This window comes from Canis lupus, chromosome 13 (genome assembly GCF_003254725.2).
Source record: "Canis lupus dingo isolate Sandy chromosome 13, ASM325472v2, whole genome shotgun sequence".
Classification (NCBI taxonomy): domain Eukaryota; kingdom Metazoa; phylum Chordata; class Mammalia; order Carnivora; family Canidae; genus Canis; species Canis lupus.
The window spans coordinates 59,764,259-59,786,999 of NC_064255.1; the positions used below are offsets into that span (position 1 = coordinate 59,764,259).

Below are 22,741 nucleotides of genomic sequence, written 5' to 3' on the forward strand. Positions count from 1 at the left end.
TAAATATTTAAAAAATAATAACAATTGTTTCTTTTATAGACTGAAATTCTACCTCACATCCCACCCCAACCAAATCTTAATAGTTTTTGAGATTCTCCAATTTTTGCATTATGTGTAACTGTTACACATTTTTTTAAAAAATTGCTTTGATTCTGAAAAATTATAATTATTGAACAGAGTGCTGAGAAATCCCTAAATTTTTCTTCAAGGAATAAGAGCACAAATCCTATCAGTTTATCTCTATCTTTTAGCTTAATAATAAAAGATGTAATATTCTAAAGACACTGATTTTTTTTCACAATCTTGTGTGTCTTCCAACTTAGAGAAAGGAAGCATTGAGTGTTATAATAAGCATAATATAGAAAAAAATCATCAATAAAATACAGAAAAATAGGAGACACAAGCCAAAACAGCAGTGCTTAAATAGAAAATAATAATTCCTCTTCTTACTTTTATTTTTGCTTTGTTTTTTACAGGCAAATATCACATTCTTTAAAACTTTACCGAACTTGTATTCATTACATTGCATATAGGAGAAAAGGACCTCTGGAGCATAAATATTTCTCAAGACATTCAAGCATAAATAGTACTCACTAGGATTACTGACATACATCTGGAAATCTGTTCTGTCCAAATTTATATTAGACTAAGGTAAATTCCAAATTAAGCCAGTTTGCAGAAAATGAAAGGATATCAAGAAGGAAATAGTAGGTATAGTTATTACCCCAAATGTATTTATTCTTTAATTTTTTCTCCCAAGGTCTTCAAAGTTCAGGCACAGTTATTAATATATATATTTGTGCATATATGTATATATAAATATATGCATATGCTAAATGTGTTACTAAATGGAAAAAAGTAACTACAAAAATAAAGAATTTGGAGTGTGATTCTGACAATTCAAACTATCTGTGTGTTCCTACATCATACACATAAATCAGAGATTTGTAATAATTTATAGATTAGAGATTTGTGTAGTATTTGAAAAAAAAATCATAACAGGGAAAAAACTTCTTGTTTTTATATGAGCATCTTAATAATCATGTGAATCTGATCATGATCCTTTATATAGTTCTCTACCAATCGAATTTTTTTTTTTTTTTTTTTGTAGAGAAAGAGAAAGAGGGAGGGAGAGCACAAGTGGGGGGATGGACAGGAGAAGAGGGAGAAAGAAAGAAACTCTGAAGCAGGTTCCATACTCAGTGCAGAGCTCAATGCAAGGCTTGATCTCATTACCCTGAGATCATGAACCTGAGCCAAAATCAAGAGTGGGACACTTAAGCGACTGAGCCACCTAAGCACCTAACAATTTAAAATTTGAAAAAAAGTGAAGAATATGAGAAGAAATCTTAGATATATTTAATTTTAGGTATATTAAGAAAATCCTTCTTAAATTTCAGTTCTTAACTTCAGTGTGGACCCCTTCATTTGCTGCTCATAATGTATATCGAATTTCTCATTCAGGGCTACAGTAAAGTGATTCTTCCAGTCTCCAGCAATCCCTATAACAGAAGAGCAAACAGTAAAAAAATTATGTTTTCTAGCCATAATTATGAAATTTTCTAATACTCATTACTTTCATTAATACCTGATCAAATTCTATTCTTAAATCTTCAATTATAAATAAAATATATACCATAAATAGTATGTGTTTACATACATACATATATATATACACACACAAATATGTATATTCAAGCTTGCAAAGAAAGATTTGTCCTGATTCTTAACAAATAAGACCCAGCAAATTTCTTTCTCTGATTCTTTCTTCTTATGCTACTTAATTTTTCTTCTCTAATTGTCCCTGAAATACTAGAGCTCCTAAGATGAGGTCCATGCTTAGCCACGCTCTCCAAATTTCAACTATCATCTTCATACTAACTTCAAATCCAGGCTTATGTCTCCATGGCCAACTGTCAATATGATATTTCCACCTGGATTCCATACAACTAGCTCAAATTCAACTTAGTTCAAAATTAAATTCATTTTCTTCCCCACAAAATTGTGTTTTCTTTGTGTCCTTTTCCATAAGCTGTTAAAGTCAGCACCAGGTATCCAAAGCATAAATTTGGAAGTTGTCCTCAACTACATCTAATTCTATACTCATATTCAGACTTTCTTCCTATCCATTGCTTTCTCTCCATTTTTGCTGCCATTGACATGTAAGTTTCTCAGCATTTTCCACCTTGTGTTACTGCAAGACTAGTAGGTCCTTTTCTTTTGTTTTCCATCACATCTAACCTTCCCCTAGCAGAAGGAGTATTTTAGATTAGTAGTTCCCTTCCCCTTAGTTCAAGGAGCTCTAAACTTTCCCAGTAAAATAACCCCCAAAGACAGAAAATGTATGTTGAGAATTGGGTAGGGTCTAAGGGCATAGCACCAAGCAGCCCTTTACAAGGATAACTATCTTAAGTCCATTATGTTATCTTAAAAATATATGTGGACATTATGAAAAAGAAGACTGAGATCATCTGAAAACTAAACAATTAAAATATAATCCATATGCCAACTCTCTTTTCAGGGGCTTTCTGTTGGTGCCAGTGGCAGGTTTGTTATTCTTACTATCTTAAAAATTTCTGACACTGTCACTAAAAGTTTGGTCTAAAGAGCAAGATTTTCTCTATTCTGTTTCTGCTTCACTTACAAGTAGACCCATGCCCCAATACTCTACATATTCTACATGCCTTTGGATTTATAAACTGACCACATCTCATCAGACCATTCCTCCTTCCAACAGAATGTCACTTCACTGTATTTTGATATTTTGCTAAACAAAGCTGTATTTTCCAGCAAGTGCTTTGAAATGTAATCCTTTTAAAACAGGTTTAATGAGGTTATCTGATATACAAAGAACTGTATATATTTGTACAATTTGATGAATTTGGGTCTTGCCACTTGGTCTTGAAAAATATTTGCCACTTGGTCAAGGAAAAGCTAATTATTCTAGGCTTATTTCCTCATTTCAAAATGAGATAATAATAGAAGTTTTCTTTTGAGTGTCTGATTTTAATTCGAAGAGAATTAGAATTTTAAAATTATATACATTTATATAACATACACGGTACATCACCAAGGCATACAGGCTTTATATATAATAGCTAGTAGGGTGTGGTATTAGTGTTGAGGCTGGGGTGGCTGCTGGCCATTCTTAATATGCTGCATATAATAAGTAATCATGAAGTAGTAGCAATTTAGTAGTCGTAGTAGTAGTACCATTTTAATGCCTCTACAGAACTGGTAACTCAGTAAAAAGATTGGTCAAATGTGCAACAGCTCTGAAGAAAACCAACTGGGTCCACAAGGCAAGAATAGACTTTAATAGGTGTTTGCCTATAACAATTTCAACATGTAACTTCTGATAGCAACTGAGGCAAATTGCATGACTTTCTCACCCTTTCTCATGAAGGGAGAAACTTTTTGGTTCATGATTTCATCTGGTACTGTTGTATAATTGGTAGATGGATTGTTCTTCATCTCCTGGAATGAAGTATGCTGTACAATCTTGTCCACAAGCTCCTCTGTTGGCTGCCTTCCAAGAAATTGCATCACTTTTATCACCTCTTTTCTGATATCCTAAGAAGAAAAAATATTTTGAAGACTTAATTACTAAAGTTAAATACCAAAAAATAAATAAATAAATAAAGTTAAATACATTTTGGAGGTATTTAAAATTAATTATTTTAAATAATTACTAAATTAATTAGTAACTAATTACTAATTAGTAACTAATTACTAATTAATTAGTGATTAATTACTTTAGTAATTAAGTAATTACTAAAGTTAAATACTATTTGGAGGTGGCTGCATTATCTATTCAAAGACAGATTTTTATATCTAGAGTGTTGTCAAATGCTAATATTTTAGAAATCACTAAATTGCCCATATGTTTTCTTTTTGTAAAATGTTTATTTAAATAACATAAAATGTTATATTAGTCTCAGATGTACAATAGCCCATATGTTTTCAATTTCTCACCTCCTTCATGTCTTCATAGAAAAGAAATAGCACATGTGGATTCTTTCTCTTTTCCCACCAAGATTTTGCATGTTTATACCAGGAACCATATGGCACTAAAGTTAGAGATAAAAATAATATAAGGGCATAGTATCATCCTTATACAGCTTGAAAATGAGTATTCAAACAACAGAAGCAACAAATAAATACAAATAAATGATCATGGAATGAAACCTAGGATCAGTCACACATCTTAAGCAAATTTCTCTGCAGCAAGAGAGGCAAAGTTTGTTGAGTAATCCATGTGCAGGAACCTACTCTAAACTTTCATCATTCTGAAATTGTTTATGACACATAAAAAGTGCAGGAAATCCCTGTCCCATTAACTTGATTCAGAGCTTATAGGAGCATTTTTGAAGTATGTGTGTTTGTGTGTGTGTGTAAAATCAAGTTGTCAGTGAAGAGAGTTGAGTTAGTAGAATTATTAATAATTTTTTAATCTGAATTCAGTCTAGGTCTCCAATTTACCATTTACAAATTAGCTTTGGCAACTAAAGCTAGTAACTATGTAATTTTTTATTATACTACTTGCAGTTTATATAGTAGGGATGTTTTGTCAGGGCCTTTAGTGTTATTCTCATTTCAAAAAAGATTTTGAAGATGATGTGATATGCTGAAATGCTGTATCTCTCTTCCCTTATCTTGTCTCATGCATATCCCAGTGTTTCACCCAATAAAATGCTGACAGAATAATGTAATGCTATGTGAGTCAAAGTATTCTGCTTTGTATTGTCATTAACTATCACTTCTGTTCTTTGACTCTATTGGCAATTGTTCTTAACAGAAAAACTGAGATAATGATAATTATAGTGATCTTATTCATCCATTTTGCAGAGGTGCAATATTATCTTTCTCTGCCTTACGATGGGAATTTTGATGATCTTGAGGCATATGTTTAATTCATGATGCTTTAGCAGAATTTTTTCCAAAATGCAACAAACATAAAGTACATATATTCTACTTTTATGAGTCAATAATATCTTGTATGGATATAAAGATGATATTATTATCAATTTTCCTGCAATTATTGCTACAGGATCAGAATGGCCTTCTTTACATAATACTGGACTTTCCTGAACACTTTCTTCCTCAATTTTAAATAGTTGCTGTAGTCTGGAGTTAAATAAAAAGGTAAAATTTCCCAGAATTTCTGCTCAAGTAATTCTTGTATGGTTTTGAGAAATCTAGTTGAAACATTCAGACTATACCCTGAGTGGAAAGAATAAGAACTTTGTAGATATTCAGACTTCTTTGTGAATTCTGACCCCATAAAGCATATGAAACTTTCCTTGGAAACAAGTGAGCATTCTCTCTTCTCTATTTCCTTGCCCCCTTATTCAGTAGAGTTGTAAAGTTGTGAAACACTTTTTTTTTTTCCAATAGAAATGAAAGAATTGAACACCGAATCTGTCTTAGAGAGGAAAATCTCTTATTCTAACCTCCAAACACACTTTTATATATTTATTTTTAGGCACTGAACTGAAGTGTCCAGATTCTGCAATTTGCCATCCACATCTGGAAACCTTATGCTTGTTCTAGAGTTCAAAGGCTTTAGGAATTTCTGTGTTTTAATTAAGGATCAGGGAAGATAACAGATCAGAGCAGACAACAAAAATTTTTGCTCAGAAATGTCATTTGTCTTGTATAATTTACCTTGAAAGAATTGAGAGAAAAGAAGCTGCCTTTACCTTGTCCATCCATGAATTTTTCCACAAACTCTTGAAAAGATCCAGGGTCTGGATGAGCCGTTATCATTCGAAAGAAATAATAATAAGAAACAACTACATCTTTGGCATTCCGGCAAAGATAGATCACCTAAGAAGATGAAATTATATATTAAATCACTAATTTTTTTCAAATGTAGTCTCATCAAGATGTAAAAAGAAAACACTTAATGCTTTCAACTGCAAGTATCATACATATTCCCTGTAGATAGTGTTTAAAATATAAAAAATTATAAAGAAGAAAAATTCTTCAGCAACTTGACATGACAGCATCCTTTGTACAGTTGTTCAGGGCTAGTTCTCATTTTTCATTTTTCATGCCATTTTCACATTTTATAACTCATCTTAATGTTACAAATTTCATGTAATCTTAGAAGGCAAGAACATGTTTATTGAGGGTCTAATTATATGCTTATTGGTCTCAGTGAAAAAATAATCTTCACCAACATCTTGTTGAGTTTCCTTATTACATACAGAAGAATCACCAATCAGAAATAGCTATCAGGAAGCCTTAGTTTTAATTGCCCATCTGGCACTAAAAAGTTCTATCATCTTGTGCAAAGCACCAATTTTGGCTCTAAATTTTCTGTACAATAAGTGAGTTGGGCCAGAACTTTATGATCTCTCCTAGGTCTCATACTCAATGCTGCAGGAAAAGATCTGCAGAAGTAACCTCCAGTATCTCCATGGGCTCCACTTCCATCTTCAGGCACCTGACCCATTGCCATCAGGGAAGGCTACTCATGACTCACCGCTCTTTACTGAATTTGATTTGGCTCACTAGCTTGTCTTAACTCTTCAAGTTTCTATACTGTCAAACAATTTTAAAGAAATCCTCTAGTTTATTTTAAGAAATATAGCCCTCTCACTGTCTCTCAAAAAATATTTTTAAAAAAAATATGGCTCTCATTTTAAGGTCCTGCGAGATAAACCTCCTATAAATAAAAAGTGAACTTTCTTTTCTTATCAAAGCTATCATTAGCCTTATGAACTTTTCCAACCTAATTTAATACTCTTCCTACTTCCTTTTGCATATTAGCTTTTTACATATAGCTTTGCCACTATATCCATGGATTTACTTCAGAATTTTTACTGCTTGCTTTTCTTCATTCTTACTGCTTGCATCTCCCTCTGTCTTGAATATTCTTTACATCTCAAAATAGGATCCATATTTAAAGCTTGGCTCCAGGTCTCTGTGAAGCTTTTTATTTCCCCAGATGGGATAGGGTGAACAAAAGTAATCCCTCTTCCCCTAAACTCCCATTAGTTTATCTTATCTCTGTTTTGGCAGAAACTATTCTATATCCCACTTTTTACCACACATGCTCTTCCTGTCTTGGAGGAAAATCTAGGTCTTTCCTGAAAACAGGACTTTGCCTACAGTCAAAGTTGCTAGTTTACCCACAATTCACTTGGGATCATAATCCATTTGAAACATTCTACATTTGAGGGATGCCTGGGTGGCTCAGTCGGTTAAGCATCTGCCTTTGGCTCAGGGTCCTGGGATTGAGTCCTACCTTGGGCTCCTTGCTCCATGGGAAGCCTGTTTCTCCCTCTCCCCTCAACTTGTGCTTTCTTTTTCACTCTCAAATAAATAGAATCTTTAAAAATCTTACACTTGAAAAACCTCTGTTCCTGTGATATTCAGTTCATACATTTCCCAGCTAAAGCCTTTATAAACTTGTGGTCATTCTCTTGCTGTAATTGAAAATGTGAACATCTGCCTTATAGTATTATTCTCCATTCTTAATCTTGTCCTCATCCAGTGTAATTTTAGTATCTGCATGCATGAACCATCTGATTCTCTATGGTCTTGTAATCATTGATTGTTACTTTTATTTTTACTTCAGCTAACCACTTTTATGACCAAATTGTGAATCTTGTCATGAAACCCTAAAGGTTTCACTTTTGAAGCCCTATTCTGGAACATCATGTATTCTTCCAAGACAGTTTACTCTTCCCTTCTTCCTTATTAGTTATTCCCAATATACGTGTCCTGCAACAATTCTAGGGCCTCAAATTTTTTTATTTCAATTATTTCTCTTATCTATTGGTTTGAGCCCTGTTCCCCTCTACTTTTGAAAAAATCACATCTCACTTCTGGCTCACCATTCCAGATACACTTTTACAAATAGTTTCAATCCATCTATCTACTTGTCTCCCAGTGAATTATTCCAGAAATACTCAGGACACTAATCCACTTGTTTGATGCATCTCTGAGGTGATGAGCAGTTTTGTGAAGATTAAGCAATTTAGTAAACATTGCAAAAAAATACTAAGACTATTGCAAATGTATCTATTTTCATTTGATAATTGAAGGGGCTACAGCCCATTCTGCAAAGGAAAAATGTGACTTGGTCAAATCTCTTGAAAAATGATTACACATCTCCTGCAAAATACATAAATGGCATTCACTAATGAAAGAAAACTTATGTATGGAATAATATCAGCAAGATGTATATGTTCTATCTAGAATTGCTTTCGATAAAAGTTAAAAAACAAACAAGAAACATTAGAATCTTTAGAATTCCGGACCATGGATCTCCATAAAAATGTCAAATAAACCAAGTAACTATGGAGCACAATGTACAGTAAAAATGTTTCATGACTGTGATAAGCCAGCCCCCTATTTTGTTATTATGACTGCATATAGTACTTCAACATCTCATATGTGTAGTATATATGGGTCATAGCTTATCCTAAGAAAAGCTAGAAAGGTCTTGAGAAACAGCATCAATGATCCAAGACTTAATATTTTAGGGTTACATGTATCACTGTTTGTAAAAAGCAAAACCGATAAAGTCAATCATCAACTTAAAAGGTCTGTAACTCATTGCTATCAAATATCATTCAAACTTCTTAACTTAGCTTCATTGTCTGTTGTGGTCAAGCTTTAGTTTATCTCCTTTCATTTATCCAGTCAATGTGTACATTCAACCTTGCAGCTAAACTGAACTTGTTTCAGATCCTCACTGCGGTTGCCTCTGGGATTATAAGAACTAACTCCTGTACATCTTTTAAATATCAGCTGAGATGTTACCTGCTTTTAGACACCGGCCCTGCTCTCAATGTCTGGGCTAGAATTCTCTTCTTACTTGACCTGTGACACCTCCTACATTGTCTGTTTGCCCCTTTCCCCCACTGGATCTTTGAAGACAAAGATTGCATGTGTCTTATTAATCATTGTGTTGCTGGCACATGATAGGCACATCACATGATAGGAACTTGGTAAATAATTATTATATGACACTTGTCTGGCTTATCTTTGACTAGTTCACTTGCATGCTTTATTATGCCAAGCACGATAGTTTGCAAAAAGGAATACGTCCAATACCATTAGTAATAACAACAAATACAAAAGAAGCTACCATTTATTGTTACCAATATACTAGATACTTTATTAAGCACTTAACAAGCATTACTTCATTTAATCCTTATAACAACTCCATAAAGAAGATGGTATTAACCTTCTCTTACAGATGAGGAAGCTGTGGCTTATAGTTTCCAAATCATCCCTAGAGTTGGAGTTGAAATCTAGACTCTGACTCTACTGATCTTAATCCACATTTATTAAATATCTGTCAATTCCATAAAAGAACAAACAAATGTGAAATTTTAAGAACATTTGACTCTGGTTACCTTACAGTTCTTTTCCCAAAATGAGGCTGGAAGAAGTTCAACTGGCAGATGGGTCTTCACTACTCTAGGAGATGCCATCTGTTTTAATTGTTTTACTCCTGTTTTTTTTTTTTTTAAATTAAAGAATATATACAACTTCAAACATGATATTTATATGGATTTTACAGACATATTAAAAATGAAATTAACTTTAAGATTCCATATTGTATTCATAGTAATAACAACAATACATACCATGACAGAAGTTTAGATAGAGGAAATTGTAAATTAAAAATAAGACAAAATAAAATTTCACCATTCTGGGAAAATCATTATTAACATTTTGGTAGTCAGTCTTCCATATAAATACAGCTGCCCCTTGAACAACATGTGCTTGAACTGCACCAGTCCACTTATACATGGTTTTTTTTTTACAGTTCAGTAGTATAAATATAATTTCTCTTACTTACAATTTTCTTAATAACGTTTGCTTTTCTCTATCTTACCTTATTGTAAGGGTACAGTATATAATACATATATAACACACAAAATATGCATTCATCAACAGTTTTTGTAATTAGTAAGGCTTCCAATTAATAGTTAAATTTGAAGAGAGTCAAAAGTTAATGTGCAGATTTTTTATTCTGTGAGATGTGGTATCTCTAACCCCAGCATTGTTCAAGCATCAACTGTGGATCAATATGACCAGTCTCAGAACCACCTAAATACCACACATGCAGATGGAATTTTTAATACTTTCTAATTGATATTTTCCTTAATATATTTTACCAAAACTGCGATGTGAAGAAACATAAAACATCCTAAAATTTTTAATGATTTACATACTGCTATTACTTTAAACTATTCTTTTGTTGACTAAAACATTGTTTCTAATTTTGCACAACATTAAAAGAATCTGTGATGAATATCTTTTTGTATATATCCTTGAAAGTTTTGTGGATATTTTTCTAGTTTTTAATGTATTATCACATTCAGTTCATATAAAGATAAATGCTCACATATTACTAGGCTCTACTGAAGGCATATAAGAGCTATCCTTACTCACTCTATTTCAGACAAATGCTATACTATAAACTTTTTCAAGATTTATTTATTTTTTGTTTGTTTTTTGTTTTTGTTTTCATTTTTATTGAGGTTCTATTTTCCAACACATAGTATGATACTCAGTGCTCATCCCATCAAATGCCCTCCTCAGTACCCGTCACCCAGTTACCTCAAGATTTAAATTTAAATTTACATGCTTTCCATGGAGAGGACATAATACTAATTGTCTTTCTTACTTAACAGTCTTTCTTGCACTGTCTATATCCATACTTTAAAATATATGTACATAGCTTTTGAAATCTACTTTTAAAAATCTACTTAAACATTACCATTCATGAGATTTTCTTTTCTGCATTCCAAATAAGGTATTCGATTAAAAATGACATCTTCTTTGCATTTTTCCACATCACCCTCTTTGCAGATCATGTATACAATTTCACTAACCCAGGTTGTACCTGTAAAAATTAGACAAACCTCAGTGTTCCACTGACCATGTCAGGCTGACAATGCAAGTAGTGTATTTATAACTGGACAAAGTAGGAATGTACTAATGCAATATTATTTGAAAGATGTCAGAATAGCCACAGAACTCAAGAAACATTTCTTCTAATATTTAATCATGCAAGACCCCAAAATAGCTTCAATAAATGAGGATAAATATTGTAGTAAGACACAGCTGTGGTAGGAATCCAAATTTGTCCATGATGAATTGGGACATTGTGTAAGCAGTTGGGGATTTAAATTTTGAAATCTAAAAAGTAAGGAGGCTTGATTTGTTGAATTCTCACTATATGAAAAGTATTGTATTTAATTAGTCATTATCAGGTAAAACAAAGATAAATAAGATATAGCTCCTGACCCCTAGGACAAGTTTTTTGTTGTTGTTGTTTCTTTAAGGATTTTATTTATTTATTCATGAGAGACTAGAGAGAGATAGAGGCAGAGAAATGGCAGAGGGAGAGGCAGGCCCCATGCAAGGAGCCTGATGTGGGACTTGATTCTGGGACTCTAGGATCACGCCCTGAGACGAAAGCAGACACTTAACTACTGAGCCACCCAGGCATCCCCTGACATCTAGGATAAGTTAACAATAAATATATTTAAGCTGACTAAAGTTGTACAAGTGAAAATAATACACAATTGAATGCTGAGTTTAATTCAAAGAAAGAAAAGATGAGTATTGGGGAATAGAGGGAAAAAGCTTTCAGGTAAGTCTTGAAGAATGGACTAAATACAGATGGTCAAGAAGGAAGAATGGAAAGAGTTGAAGAAGCCAGAAAGTAAGCATGCCCTCAGAACCTCCCATGCCCATGTATGTGCTATTCTTTCAGCCTGGAACACTCTTCTAGGAGCTGAATCTCTTATGTTTTTGCTTTGCTTTGCTGACTCTAAGAAGCCTCTGAGGAGCCCCAGGCAAGGTCCTCCTCTCATATGTTCTCTCAATACCTTGGTGGACTTTCTTCAACCAAGGCACATTCATTCTGTAATATATCTGCCATCTAATTGATTTATACTTCCTACTGGATTATAAAATCTGAGAGGGTAGAGTTTAAATGTGTTTTATTCATCACTATATCTCTAGTGGCTAATATCACACTTGACACGTAGCAGGAACTCAATAAAAATTTGGGATCCCTGGGTGGCGCAGCGGTTTAGCGCCTGCCTTTGGCCCAGGGCACGATCCTGGAGACCCGGGATCGAATCCCACATTGGGCTCCTGGTGCATGGAGCCTGCTTCTCCCTCTGCCTATGTCTCTGCCTCTCTCTATATATCATAAATAAATTTAAAAAAATTTAAAAAAAGATTAAAAAAAATTCGCTGAATGAATAAACGGGAAACAGAAATGGGAAAAATATGCAAAGAAATGATGAAGAGACAGGTCAATGAGAAGAGGTGTTCCCTACTTTTTTGGGATAATGTGAGCAGGGAGGTGTCATTCATTAATTGTTTTCAACACATATATATTGAGTATCTGCTAGTCACTATGCTAAATGCCAAGAATACACAATTAAATAAGATATATTCACTATGATAGTGTTTCATGTGTTACAGAGACCTATTCTTCAAAGACATGTAGTTTGAGCATAGGATTTGGACTTTCTTTTCTGTCTAATAGATATATGCAAATACTGTACCAAAATAAAAATGTAAATTTGGAAAAAAGAAAAAAAATAAGGAGAAAAAAATAATAATAGATGATATACTCAAGCATGGTTCAACTACACATTTTACTGATAGCTTCTGATGCCTCGAACTGAGACCCAAGACAGAGGATACAGAAAAGAACATATCTGATCTTTGCCTTTTGGTGCTCAAAGGCACTTTTATGAGTTGGAAACAGTGCCCAATAATTACAACACTTCTTTTTTCTTATGATGCTATAATACAAGTGGGCACAGGAATTGAAAGAACTGCAAAGGGGGAACATTTAAGTAAGCATGCTGCTCCCTCTGTGATGTTTTTACAAGAAATGCCTTCGAGACAACATGAGGATTCAACTTAGCCTTAACGTATTATTGAGATTAGTTCACCAGGTTTGTGAGGTAGAGAAGGGTTCTACCAGACAGAATTTTTTTTTTTCCAATCAAAGGTCAGACACTTAAGAATGGTACAGTGGTGAGGGAAAGAATTGGAAATAAATTATGAAGACAGAATTGAAGAAGAAACAGGTGGGCAGAAGGCTGAAGAGGCAAGAATATGCCAAGCATAAAATGCCACATTTGAGTTTAAGGTTTTAAAAAAGTCTGGAAGGGCAATGACATAAATTAATCAAGAGAATGAGATTATCAGGGTGTGTTTGGGAAGAATTCCTACAGTGGTGGAGTAAGATAATAATGGAGTGAGATCTACTTAGTATTTAACTTATGTAAATGTTAAATGTAACAACCAGATAGAGAAGTCTAGGTAGGATCTTTCTAATTTCTAAAGGTGTATGATTGTGAGACTCCAGAACTATGATTAACAGTTGAGCTAATCTCAGGGGGGAAAAAAAAAGATGTTGCTTAAAAAAGAAGTTTGGGGGACAGATTTAAGGAAGGAGACCTGGTTAGCTGAAAAAGAATTTTTTAAAAGTTTGCAAAAATAACTTCTACTCTGTTTATACAACAATGATAATAGTGACATTAGGTAAGCAGAGTTGGTAGTTTAAAATTTTAGTTTTGGTTCTATAGTAATCTATTTATATCACATAGTTTTCTAAAGTGGCCAACAATACTACTGTCAATGTGCTGCTCAAGTTACAGGTACAGATTGTGCTCTTAGAATTGAATATCCACTTTTTGCCATATCTATACTAAAACTACTATATCTGGACTTTAATATGAAGAATGAATGTGGTAAAAGTGAACAGCTTAATATTTACCATTCAAGGTGGTTTTGCAACTTATAGATGAGAACAACATTAACATAATAAAGAAACTTACCAGATTTGGGATAGGTGGCAATGACAATATCATCTGGTCTTGCCTGGAATGTCTCCACATCATCCCAATATTTCATGAAGTCTTTATACATTAGAATTCCATGGATTTTGCCAAAGAATGTACAATAGTCAGGTTTGGAAGGCTCCATCCTAAAGATGGTGCGCTGAAACAAAAAAGGTATGTTTTCCACTTTATATGTACTTCTAAATGTTTTAAAATTAATAATAGCTCTGTACATTGAGGTTCTCTTGAGTTTCCAGCATTTCTTAGCTACTGAGCATGTAGACTAAATGCATATTAAAGAACTGTATAATATAGTCTTGGTGCTTTGGGAATTTCTAATCCTATTAAGAAGGTAAGCCTAACAAGATAAAAGAGTAATAAAGTACAAAGCACTATAAAGTATTTAAAACTATGTAAAAACTAGGGGCACCTGGGTGGTTCAATTGGTTAAGCGTCTGACTCTTGGTTTCAGTTCAGGTCATGAAACAATGGAACAAGCGCCACATGCTCAATGCAGAATCTGCTTGGGATTTCCTCTTCCTCCCCCTCTGCCCACCCCTCATCTCTCCCTCTTTTTCTCTAAAATAAATAAATCTTAAAAAAATCGACATGAAAAATAATGTGAAGCATTTGTGTTATATTTATTTTTCAAAAAATTTTAAAATCTGATCCACACAGGCACCCTTGGATAATCCCCAAGATTTTTAATAATTATACTATGCTCTCTTCCATGCACCTAAAAAAACACCATTAGTGATGCCTAGGTGGCTCATTTGGTTAAACTTTTGCCTTCCACTCAGGTCATGATCCTGGGGTCCTGGGATCAAGTCCTGCTCAGTGGGGAGTCTGCGTCTCTCTTCCGCTCTTCCCCTCTCCCCACTAATGCTCTCTCTCAAATAAATACTATAAAAATTTTGAATTATATTTATACATAATATATGCATAGCGAATTCCATGATGAATAAAGACAACAGAGCCTTCCATTTCTTTGTCAAAATTGATGGGGTATGTAAAAAGACTAAGAAGTTCAAAAATACAATAAAATTTTGGCAAATAATCACCCTGATTAATATGTATACATCAAATAACAATAAAAGATTGATGATCAGAATTGATAGCTGCTGCCAGATCTCAAAGTCATAGCTTCCTTAGTTCCTGAATATTTTTCATTTAACAAAAAGATTCAAATGCTTGATGAGTGTATTTAAAAGATGAAATTAATGACACCAAAATGGATATATCTAAGACATGGATTCTTGAAGCTATAGTAGATTCCTCTGGGACCTCTCACATTACCTTTACCTTACTCTCACACTTGATCACTAAGGTGGTAGATTTTCCCGTTGAATGACTTATCTGAAACATATAAGGTTAAGCAAGATGATTATCATTGATAATTCCCATGACAACACCTTTCATGTTCAGGGTTGGTCATAGGATTTTTAATTAAGCAAACTTTCCTTCATTAACTTTCAACTTCTTTCACTATCTTTTCTTCTTCATTCTGAGTTTGTAATATAGCATCTCAATGAATTTTAGCCTTCTTTGATATTAGCCTCTCTAGATCTCCCTTTACTCATCTTTGTGAACTGGACTAATACAAATCTGCCATGATGACTGCTCTGTGACCTGAAGCCTTCTTGAACACATCACCTCCCCACATTCTTTTCTTTTGTTTAACCATAACCTTGAGTACACCCCCGAGGCAAAATGTCCTTGATTTGCTCTGGAGATATGACAATGACACATACTTACTCTTTTAAAAATATATTTTTTTAAAATTTGAATTTTAGGTTGTTAACATACAGTGCAATATTGGTTTCTAGAGTAGAACTCTGTGATTCATTACTTACGTACAACCCTCAATACTGATCATCACAAATGCCCTCCTTAATACCTATCACCCATCTAGCCCATCCCCCACCCACTCTCCATCAACCCTCAGTTTGTTCTGTATCATTAAGAGTCTCTTATGGTTTATTTCCCTCTCTCTTTTTTTTTTCTTTTCCCCTTTCCCATATGTTCATCTGTTTTCTTTCTTAGATTCCACATATGAGTGAGATCATACAGTATTTATCTTTCTATGACTGATTTATTTCACTTAACATAATATACTCTAGCTTCATCCATGATGTTTCATTCTTTTGATGGCTGAGTAATATTCCATTATATATCTATATCTATTATCTATCTATCTATCATTTATCTCACATTTTCTTTATCCATTCATCAGTCCATGGACACTTGAGCCCTCTCCATTCTTTGACTATTGCCAATAATGCTGCTATAAACATCAGGGTGGATATATTTCTTTGAATTTGTATTTTTGTATCCTTTGGGTAAACACCTTACTGGGTTGTAGAATAGTTTTATGTTTAACATTTTAAGGAATCTCCATGCTGTTCTCTAGAGTGGCTGCACCAGTTTGCATTCCCACCAACAGTATAAGATGGTTCCCCTTTCTCTGCATCCTTGCTAACAACTGTTGTTTCTAGTGCTGTTAATTTTAGCCATTTTGACAGGTGTGAGATGGTATCTCCTTGTGGTTTTGATTTGTAGTCCCCTGAGTAATATTAAGCATCTTTTCATGTGTCTGTTAGCCATCTGGATGTGTTCTTTGGAAAAGTATTAAATCATGTTTTCTACCCATTGCTTACTTAACTGGGTTATTTGTATTTTGGGTGTTGAGCTTGTTAACTCCTTGTGGAGTTTGGATACTAACCTACACATTTACATATCTAAATTAATTTGTATTATATTTTACATTCTTTTTGTGCTCTATTTTTTCACTATATAATGTGAAATGTTAATACATAAATTCTCTTTATTCTTATAAATGACACCTAGCAGTCACTAGTATGGGTGTAGCATAGATGACACGATTTTTTACTAATGGAAATTCCTGTTTTTCCCAAATTTTGTTTAGATATAAATAGTACTGTAATTCATCTCTTTGAGTATATCTCACACTTATCTTTGCAGTGACAATGGAATTACAAAAAAAAAAAAAAGGTATGCCCATATAAAACATTGTTAAACTTTTTTTTAATGACTAAAATTATACCAGTTTGCACACTATATGAAATTGCCAGTATTTTCACATTCTCACCATCATTGGAAAACCGTGTTTCAGGGATATTTTATAATTTTTCATCTTTTCTTCTTTTATAAGTATATTGATTATTTTATTATTTTGATCCATTTTGCCCATCAAGATTGTTGCTTTTTCTTAACTGTTTCATAGCAAGTAGTTTATTGTTGATTTTATATTGAAAATATGTGTGGTATTTCTGTCTTATATGCCAGTAATCTTTAAGCTATCTTAATAAATTATTTTAATAGTGTTTCATAGAAGTCTATTGTTCATATAATCAAATGTGTCAAATTTTTGCCACGGTTGGTATGGTTGATATGGTTGATATGCTTGCCTAAATATTTAAATGTGCTCATACAATGAGAAATATATATATGTTAAAAGTTTATATAATCATATTAATTTAGATGGCTAATGTGAACATAACAGAGAATAGAATATAGTTACTAAGAGTGTGGGTCATGGGAGTGCCTGAGTGGCTCAGTTGGTTAAGCATCTGCCTTAGCTCAGATCATGATCTCAGGATCCTGGGATCAAGCCCTGTATTGGGCTCTCTGCTTAGCATAGAATCTGCTTCTCCCTCTCCCTCTGTGCTCTCTCTATATATATTTCAAATAAATAAATTTTAAAAAGATTTTTTTTTTTTAAAGAAGAGTGTGGGCCTTGAAGTGGACCATCTTGTTTAAATCCTAGCTCTGCTATTTGAAATTGTATTATCTTGGCAAATTACTTCAGCTCAACTGTGCTCCATTTTCTGAACTACAAGTCAAGAATAATAAAAATTATAATACTTACCTGAAACAGTTAACAGAAATTATAAATTCTCATTATAAATGTTTAATAAGTATGAGCTTATATTGTTATTATGCCAAATCCATATGGTAATACATAGAAGTGTGTAGAGCAAGATGGATGGAGTCTCTCATGTCAAGCAATGATGCAAGCAATTAAAGGTACTACAGCTAGGACATATCACTGGGACCAGCGTCAATTGAACTGATAACAAGCAGAACCAGAGGACATCTGCAGGGATCAGAGACCGATTAAATCCCTTCAAAAAGGGGAGGATTTTGGCAACAAGCTGTCAGACTCTTCAGACACAACCCCCTCTATGTCTGGCCACTTTAAAAAGGCAGCTGCCATCCAAGGCTCTTGCCCACTTGCTCTCTGAACAGAACTGAGATCCTTCACTGCTTGAGCATAAGAAACAGAGAACTGACCTGAACTGGACCAAGGCCTTGTCTCAAATGCTAACCCACAGACTTCAGATTGGTTCACTAACCTCCTACACCCTTCTATTGTCTTTTTTTTTTTTAAGAGAGAGAAAGAAGAAGTGGTGGTGGGAGAGAGGGGACAGAAGAAGAGGGAGAGAGAGAATCCCCAGCAGGTTCCATACTTAGTGAGGAACTCCATGTAGGACTCAATCTCATGATCCTGAGATCATGACCTGAGCTGAAATCAAGAGTCAGACACTCAACAGACTGTTACCCAGGTGCTTCACCATTCTGTTATCTTGTTTGTTGTGTGGCTTTTCTTATGTTCTGCTCTGTATGCTATAAAAAGCCAGATTAATCACATAGTAGAAATGTCATTGAGTTTGAAATCTTGAAATCCACAGCATGTTCATGATAAGAAGCCAGATACTTAGGACCCTTTCAGAAACACTACACATTACATGGTAACGTCTCCCCTCTAAGCAGGGGAAATATGTGTCGTCAAAATTCCCAAGAATATATTTCATAAATATAAAATTATCTGAAGAAACATAATCAGTAATCTGTTTTTCTCACCTGAGAGAATAAAATCTATAAATGTCCAACATGATTTTTACACGTGATTTCTATTTGTTTGTTTCTCTAAAAGTCTTTGGGACAACCCAATATGATATTTATTTCACTTTGACCTCAGATTACACACCAGAAGAGAGACACAATGAAGGAGTTTCTCATTTGTTTGTTTGTTTTTGACTAAAGAATGGCTCACCATATGTTTTGGATCCCAGAACAACACTAGTCCTGCATGTTCTTACTAAACATGAAAAAAATCCCAGTCCCTAATGGCAGGCTCAACTCTTTCAAGACCTCCCTCTCAGGTATGTTATATGTACTCTCACCAAAATTATGAGATTTTGATTAGAAATTAGGCTTATTAATAAATCGGCTTGTTCCCTAAATCTGCCTTGCTCTCAGAAAATAGAAATCTTTCACCAGAAGAAAGTGTATAACAGGTGTTACTTGCCCAGCCTATTGATTTGTTTATTCATGTGAACAATTTTCTTGGTCTTCTGCCAACTTAGCAAAAACTGGCTTACAGTCAGTTGGGAGTAGCTGATTTATCACTCTGCACTTGGCTGACTTCTGGCTGCCCCTTCTATTTTGGTCTCAGAGTTAAACTGAGTGGCACATAATAAAATCTCTTTTCTTATTAAGATTTGTTGGTAAATTATCACAATGTATGGACTCATCCTCCATACATGTGAGAATGTAGACATCACCTTTGAATTATTATCTTAAAAATCTCTCTGCACCCAGTCACCTGCTTAATGGGACAGTATAGAATTTCTTTGTAAAGTCAACTCCTGACACCATTTGAATTTAAATATGAGAATACAAAAAATAAAAGTCTCTAGCTTCTCTCTTCTTTATCAAAGGATGTATTTCAGTTAGAAATTGTCAGTTTAATTCCCTGAGTATAAAGGTTACTGTTGTCTAGAAATACCAACCTGAAAAAGAATTGTTAAAACTGTGCTTTATCTTCAACTATTTCTACCCTACTTGCTCTATTTCCTCCTTAGTGAAATGGAGAATATATATGGCATGCAGAACCTACAGGGTCACTATGATACTGTAGTTTTATGTTAAAATTCCTTAAACAACGAAGCACTAATATAATGCAAGATTTATTCTTAATGACAAACAAATGATTTAAAAAGCATTCAAAATGCTTTACATTATTAAGTAACTAAAGTATTAGTAAAGGCTTTATTCTCTCTTTTTTCTTTTTAACAATTTTGTATAATTTGCTCCTAAATTTCCTATATCTAAAATCTAAATAGTAAAAATAGTAATAGTAAAAATACAACCTGTCCAGATGATCCTGGGAAAAAATACTGGGTGATCCAATTTAGTTATTTTCGATCTCCACTCAGGTTTTAGGCCACCAAAATGCATCACTTATGCATTTGGAATGTTTCTGATGAGCTTTTATTCCTAATGCCAGAGAAGGAGGCGGAGATTAAACTGTGGGGCTTGGCTTTTTGGAGTCTGTGATGCAAGAGTATCACAGATATGTATACATACCTGCTGATGCATTTAATCAGAGTCATGCTCATTCATACAGAAATGTGAAAAACCTCTGCTGTTATTTTTCATTCCTGGCTCATAAATCAAATTCCTAAATTTGCCAATAGCTATCAGTGGGTTGAGGAAAGAGAGGGAGAGGAAATGAAGAGGAAATGAAGGAGAAGCAGTTTGGAGCAAAACATAAGGGAGCTGGGAAGGGGGGAGGTCCCTTATTTACTCAATGAAGAATAATGAAATGAGATTGATCTTCAAAAGAATAAACTTCCTGGAGGAGTGAGAGGAGGGAAGGAAAGGACAGAGAAAAAACAGGAGGGCCGTGAGGACCCTGGATCAGGAGACGTAGCTCAGTTTACTGAGAGCTGTCAAAGAAGGCTTTGTAGTGCTTGGTTGTGTCCTAACAAGTCCACTAGAAAACTCCTCCTACTTAAGATCTTTGCTTGTAGCTCTGAAGCTGCTGTGAAAATCAAAAACAGATGACAGCTAAGGAAAGAATGTAGACATCACTCACCTTTGAATTATTATCTTAAAAAAAAATCTCACCTCTCTTTGCACCCAGTCACTTGCTTATTGGGACAGTATGGAATTTCTATGTAAAGTTAACCCCTGACACCATTTGAATTTAAATATGAGGATATAAAAAATAAAAGTCTAAAGGTTTGTGGAGCCCAAGAACCCTTCACCTTTCTTTTTTTCAGGCTTCTGAGCCTCACCTGTCTTCAGCCGAGGAAATTCTCCCTTGCTCCCACCTCTCAACCCTCGTCAATACTTCCAATCCAGTTAGCTCCAAACCTGACTTGTTTTTGTCTTTTAATTTTAATGAGATGGCGCTTCCTTTGAAAGAAATGACATGACTCTTGCAGAACTGAGTATCCTTCTCAGTGAACTTTAAACCCTATACTCAACTCATTATCATTTAATCCCCTGCACTGTAATTAGAATTGACTTGTGCAGCTTCCTGATAGTACAGTAACTTAGGGACAGGGTTCTTTACTCACTAATTAGCATGTTGCATGGCATTGAGCACGCTAAGCGCTGGATGTGTATTAGCTGAATGAAAGTGGCTGATGGGTTCAAGACAGCAGAAGTTTAAGAAAATAGAATTGTTAGTTATAGAGGTTACTAAAATCTGGCCCTACCAAAAGTAAAAAACAACAGTTGAGCGGTTTTTGAGACATGAGGCTTTTCATGATATAAAAATCAAAGTACAGCGGAGTAATCAGACTTGAATTTAGATCTTATGTTTAGATCTTATGTTATTTGGTTTTCTGTAGTTGACCATCTTATTATTTTTTTTATTTTTTGAGTTAAATAAAATGTGTGTTAAAACATTTAATCATTCAAAAATTAATTATGAGATAAACACATTTAATATATAGATTATCATTTTTAACCCTGTGGCAAACCTTAACTTACTATTATTATTATTTTTAAAGTTTTTATTTATTTATTCATGACAGACACAGAAAGGCACTAAACTAAAGGCTCCCTTTTTTTTTTTTTTATAATAATAAGGATCTTGAGACTTCCTTTATTGTTTACCCAAAATAATCTTTTATTCAAAAAGTCAGGGACTCCTGGGTGGCTCAGGGGTTAAACACTTCTGCCTTCGGCTCAGGGCGTGATCCTGGAGACCCCGGGATCGAGTCCCACATCCGGCTCCCTGCATGGAGCCTGCTTCTCCCTCTGCCTGTGTCTCTGTCTCTGTCTTTCTATCTGTCTGTCTGTCTGTCTGTCTCTCTCTGTGTCTCTCATGAATAAATACATGAAACACTTAAAAAAAAAAGTCAGGATACAAGTATAAGCTATCCTGACAGGTTTAACCCTCAGGCCATGTCTCTTATCTTTCACTTGTAAACCATAAGCTGCAGGGATGTTACAAATGCTTCTAAATCATGTGATGTTGGTAACTTCCAAAGGCCAAAACAGTCAGCCTTAGAAATTCTTATAGATGATGAGGATTCACTTGCTGGTCAAAATAAAATAGTAGGCAAAATGGTCACCTTAATTGACCTTCATTCTTCTCCATGAACAATGAGTACAGAAGTTAAAAGTGATTGAGTCCTTGGTCTGAACTTTCCTGCTTTGTATACTTATTCTAGGAGAAACAAAACAAAACCCATATAAGCATCTATTTAAAAAAAAATGTGTTTTTTTTTAAGATTTTATTTATTTATTAATGAAAGAGAGAGAGAGAGAGAGGCAGAGACACAGGCAGAGGGAGAAGCAGGCTCCATGCAGGGAGCCCGACGTGGGACTCAATCCTGGGTCTCCAGGACCAGGCCCTGGGCTGAAGGCGGCGCAAAACCGCTGAGCCACCCGGGCTGCCCCCCAAAAAACGTTTATCTGGACTCAGAATTTGGGCAGAATTGATATCATACCACTGTCATTCTCCAAAACCCTGAAAACAAATGTGAGATTAGTATATTTGTGAGACAAACGTTCCCAACACAACAGTGGTTCCCTGTTTGTGACCATTGAGCTTTTTCTTTTCCTTCTGT

At 34.4% G+C, this 22,741-nt stretch overlaps 1 protein-coding gene across 1 annotated transcript; it reads right to left on the reverse strand.

The window, feature by feature from the left end:
- Positions 1-419: 419 nt before the first annotated feature.
- On the reverse strand, positions 420-20,183 carry LOC112652199 (sulfotransferase 1E1). Its single transcript, XM_025435676.3, has 8 exons — positions 20,024-20,183; positions 13,845-14,007; positions 10,751-10,876; positions 9,378-9,475; positions 5,703-5,829; positions 3,976-4,070; positions 3,393-3,573; positions 420-1,502 (listed from the first exon to the last, which is right to left on the reverse strand). The coding sequence occupies exons 2-8, from the start codon at positions 13,990-13,992 to the stop codon at positions 1,390-1,392; spliced, it is 888 nt and encodes a 295-aa protein (XP_025291461.1). The 5' UTR covers positions 13,993-14,007; positions 20,024-20,183; the 3' UTR covers positions 420-1,389.
- Between the last annotated feature and the right edge of the window lie 2,558 nt (positions 20,184-22,741).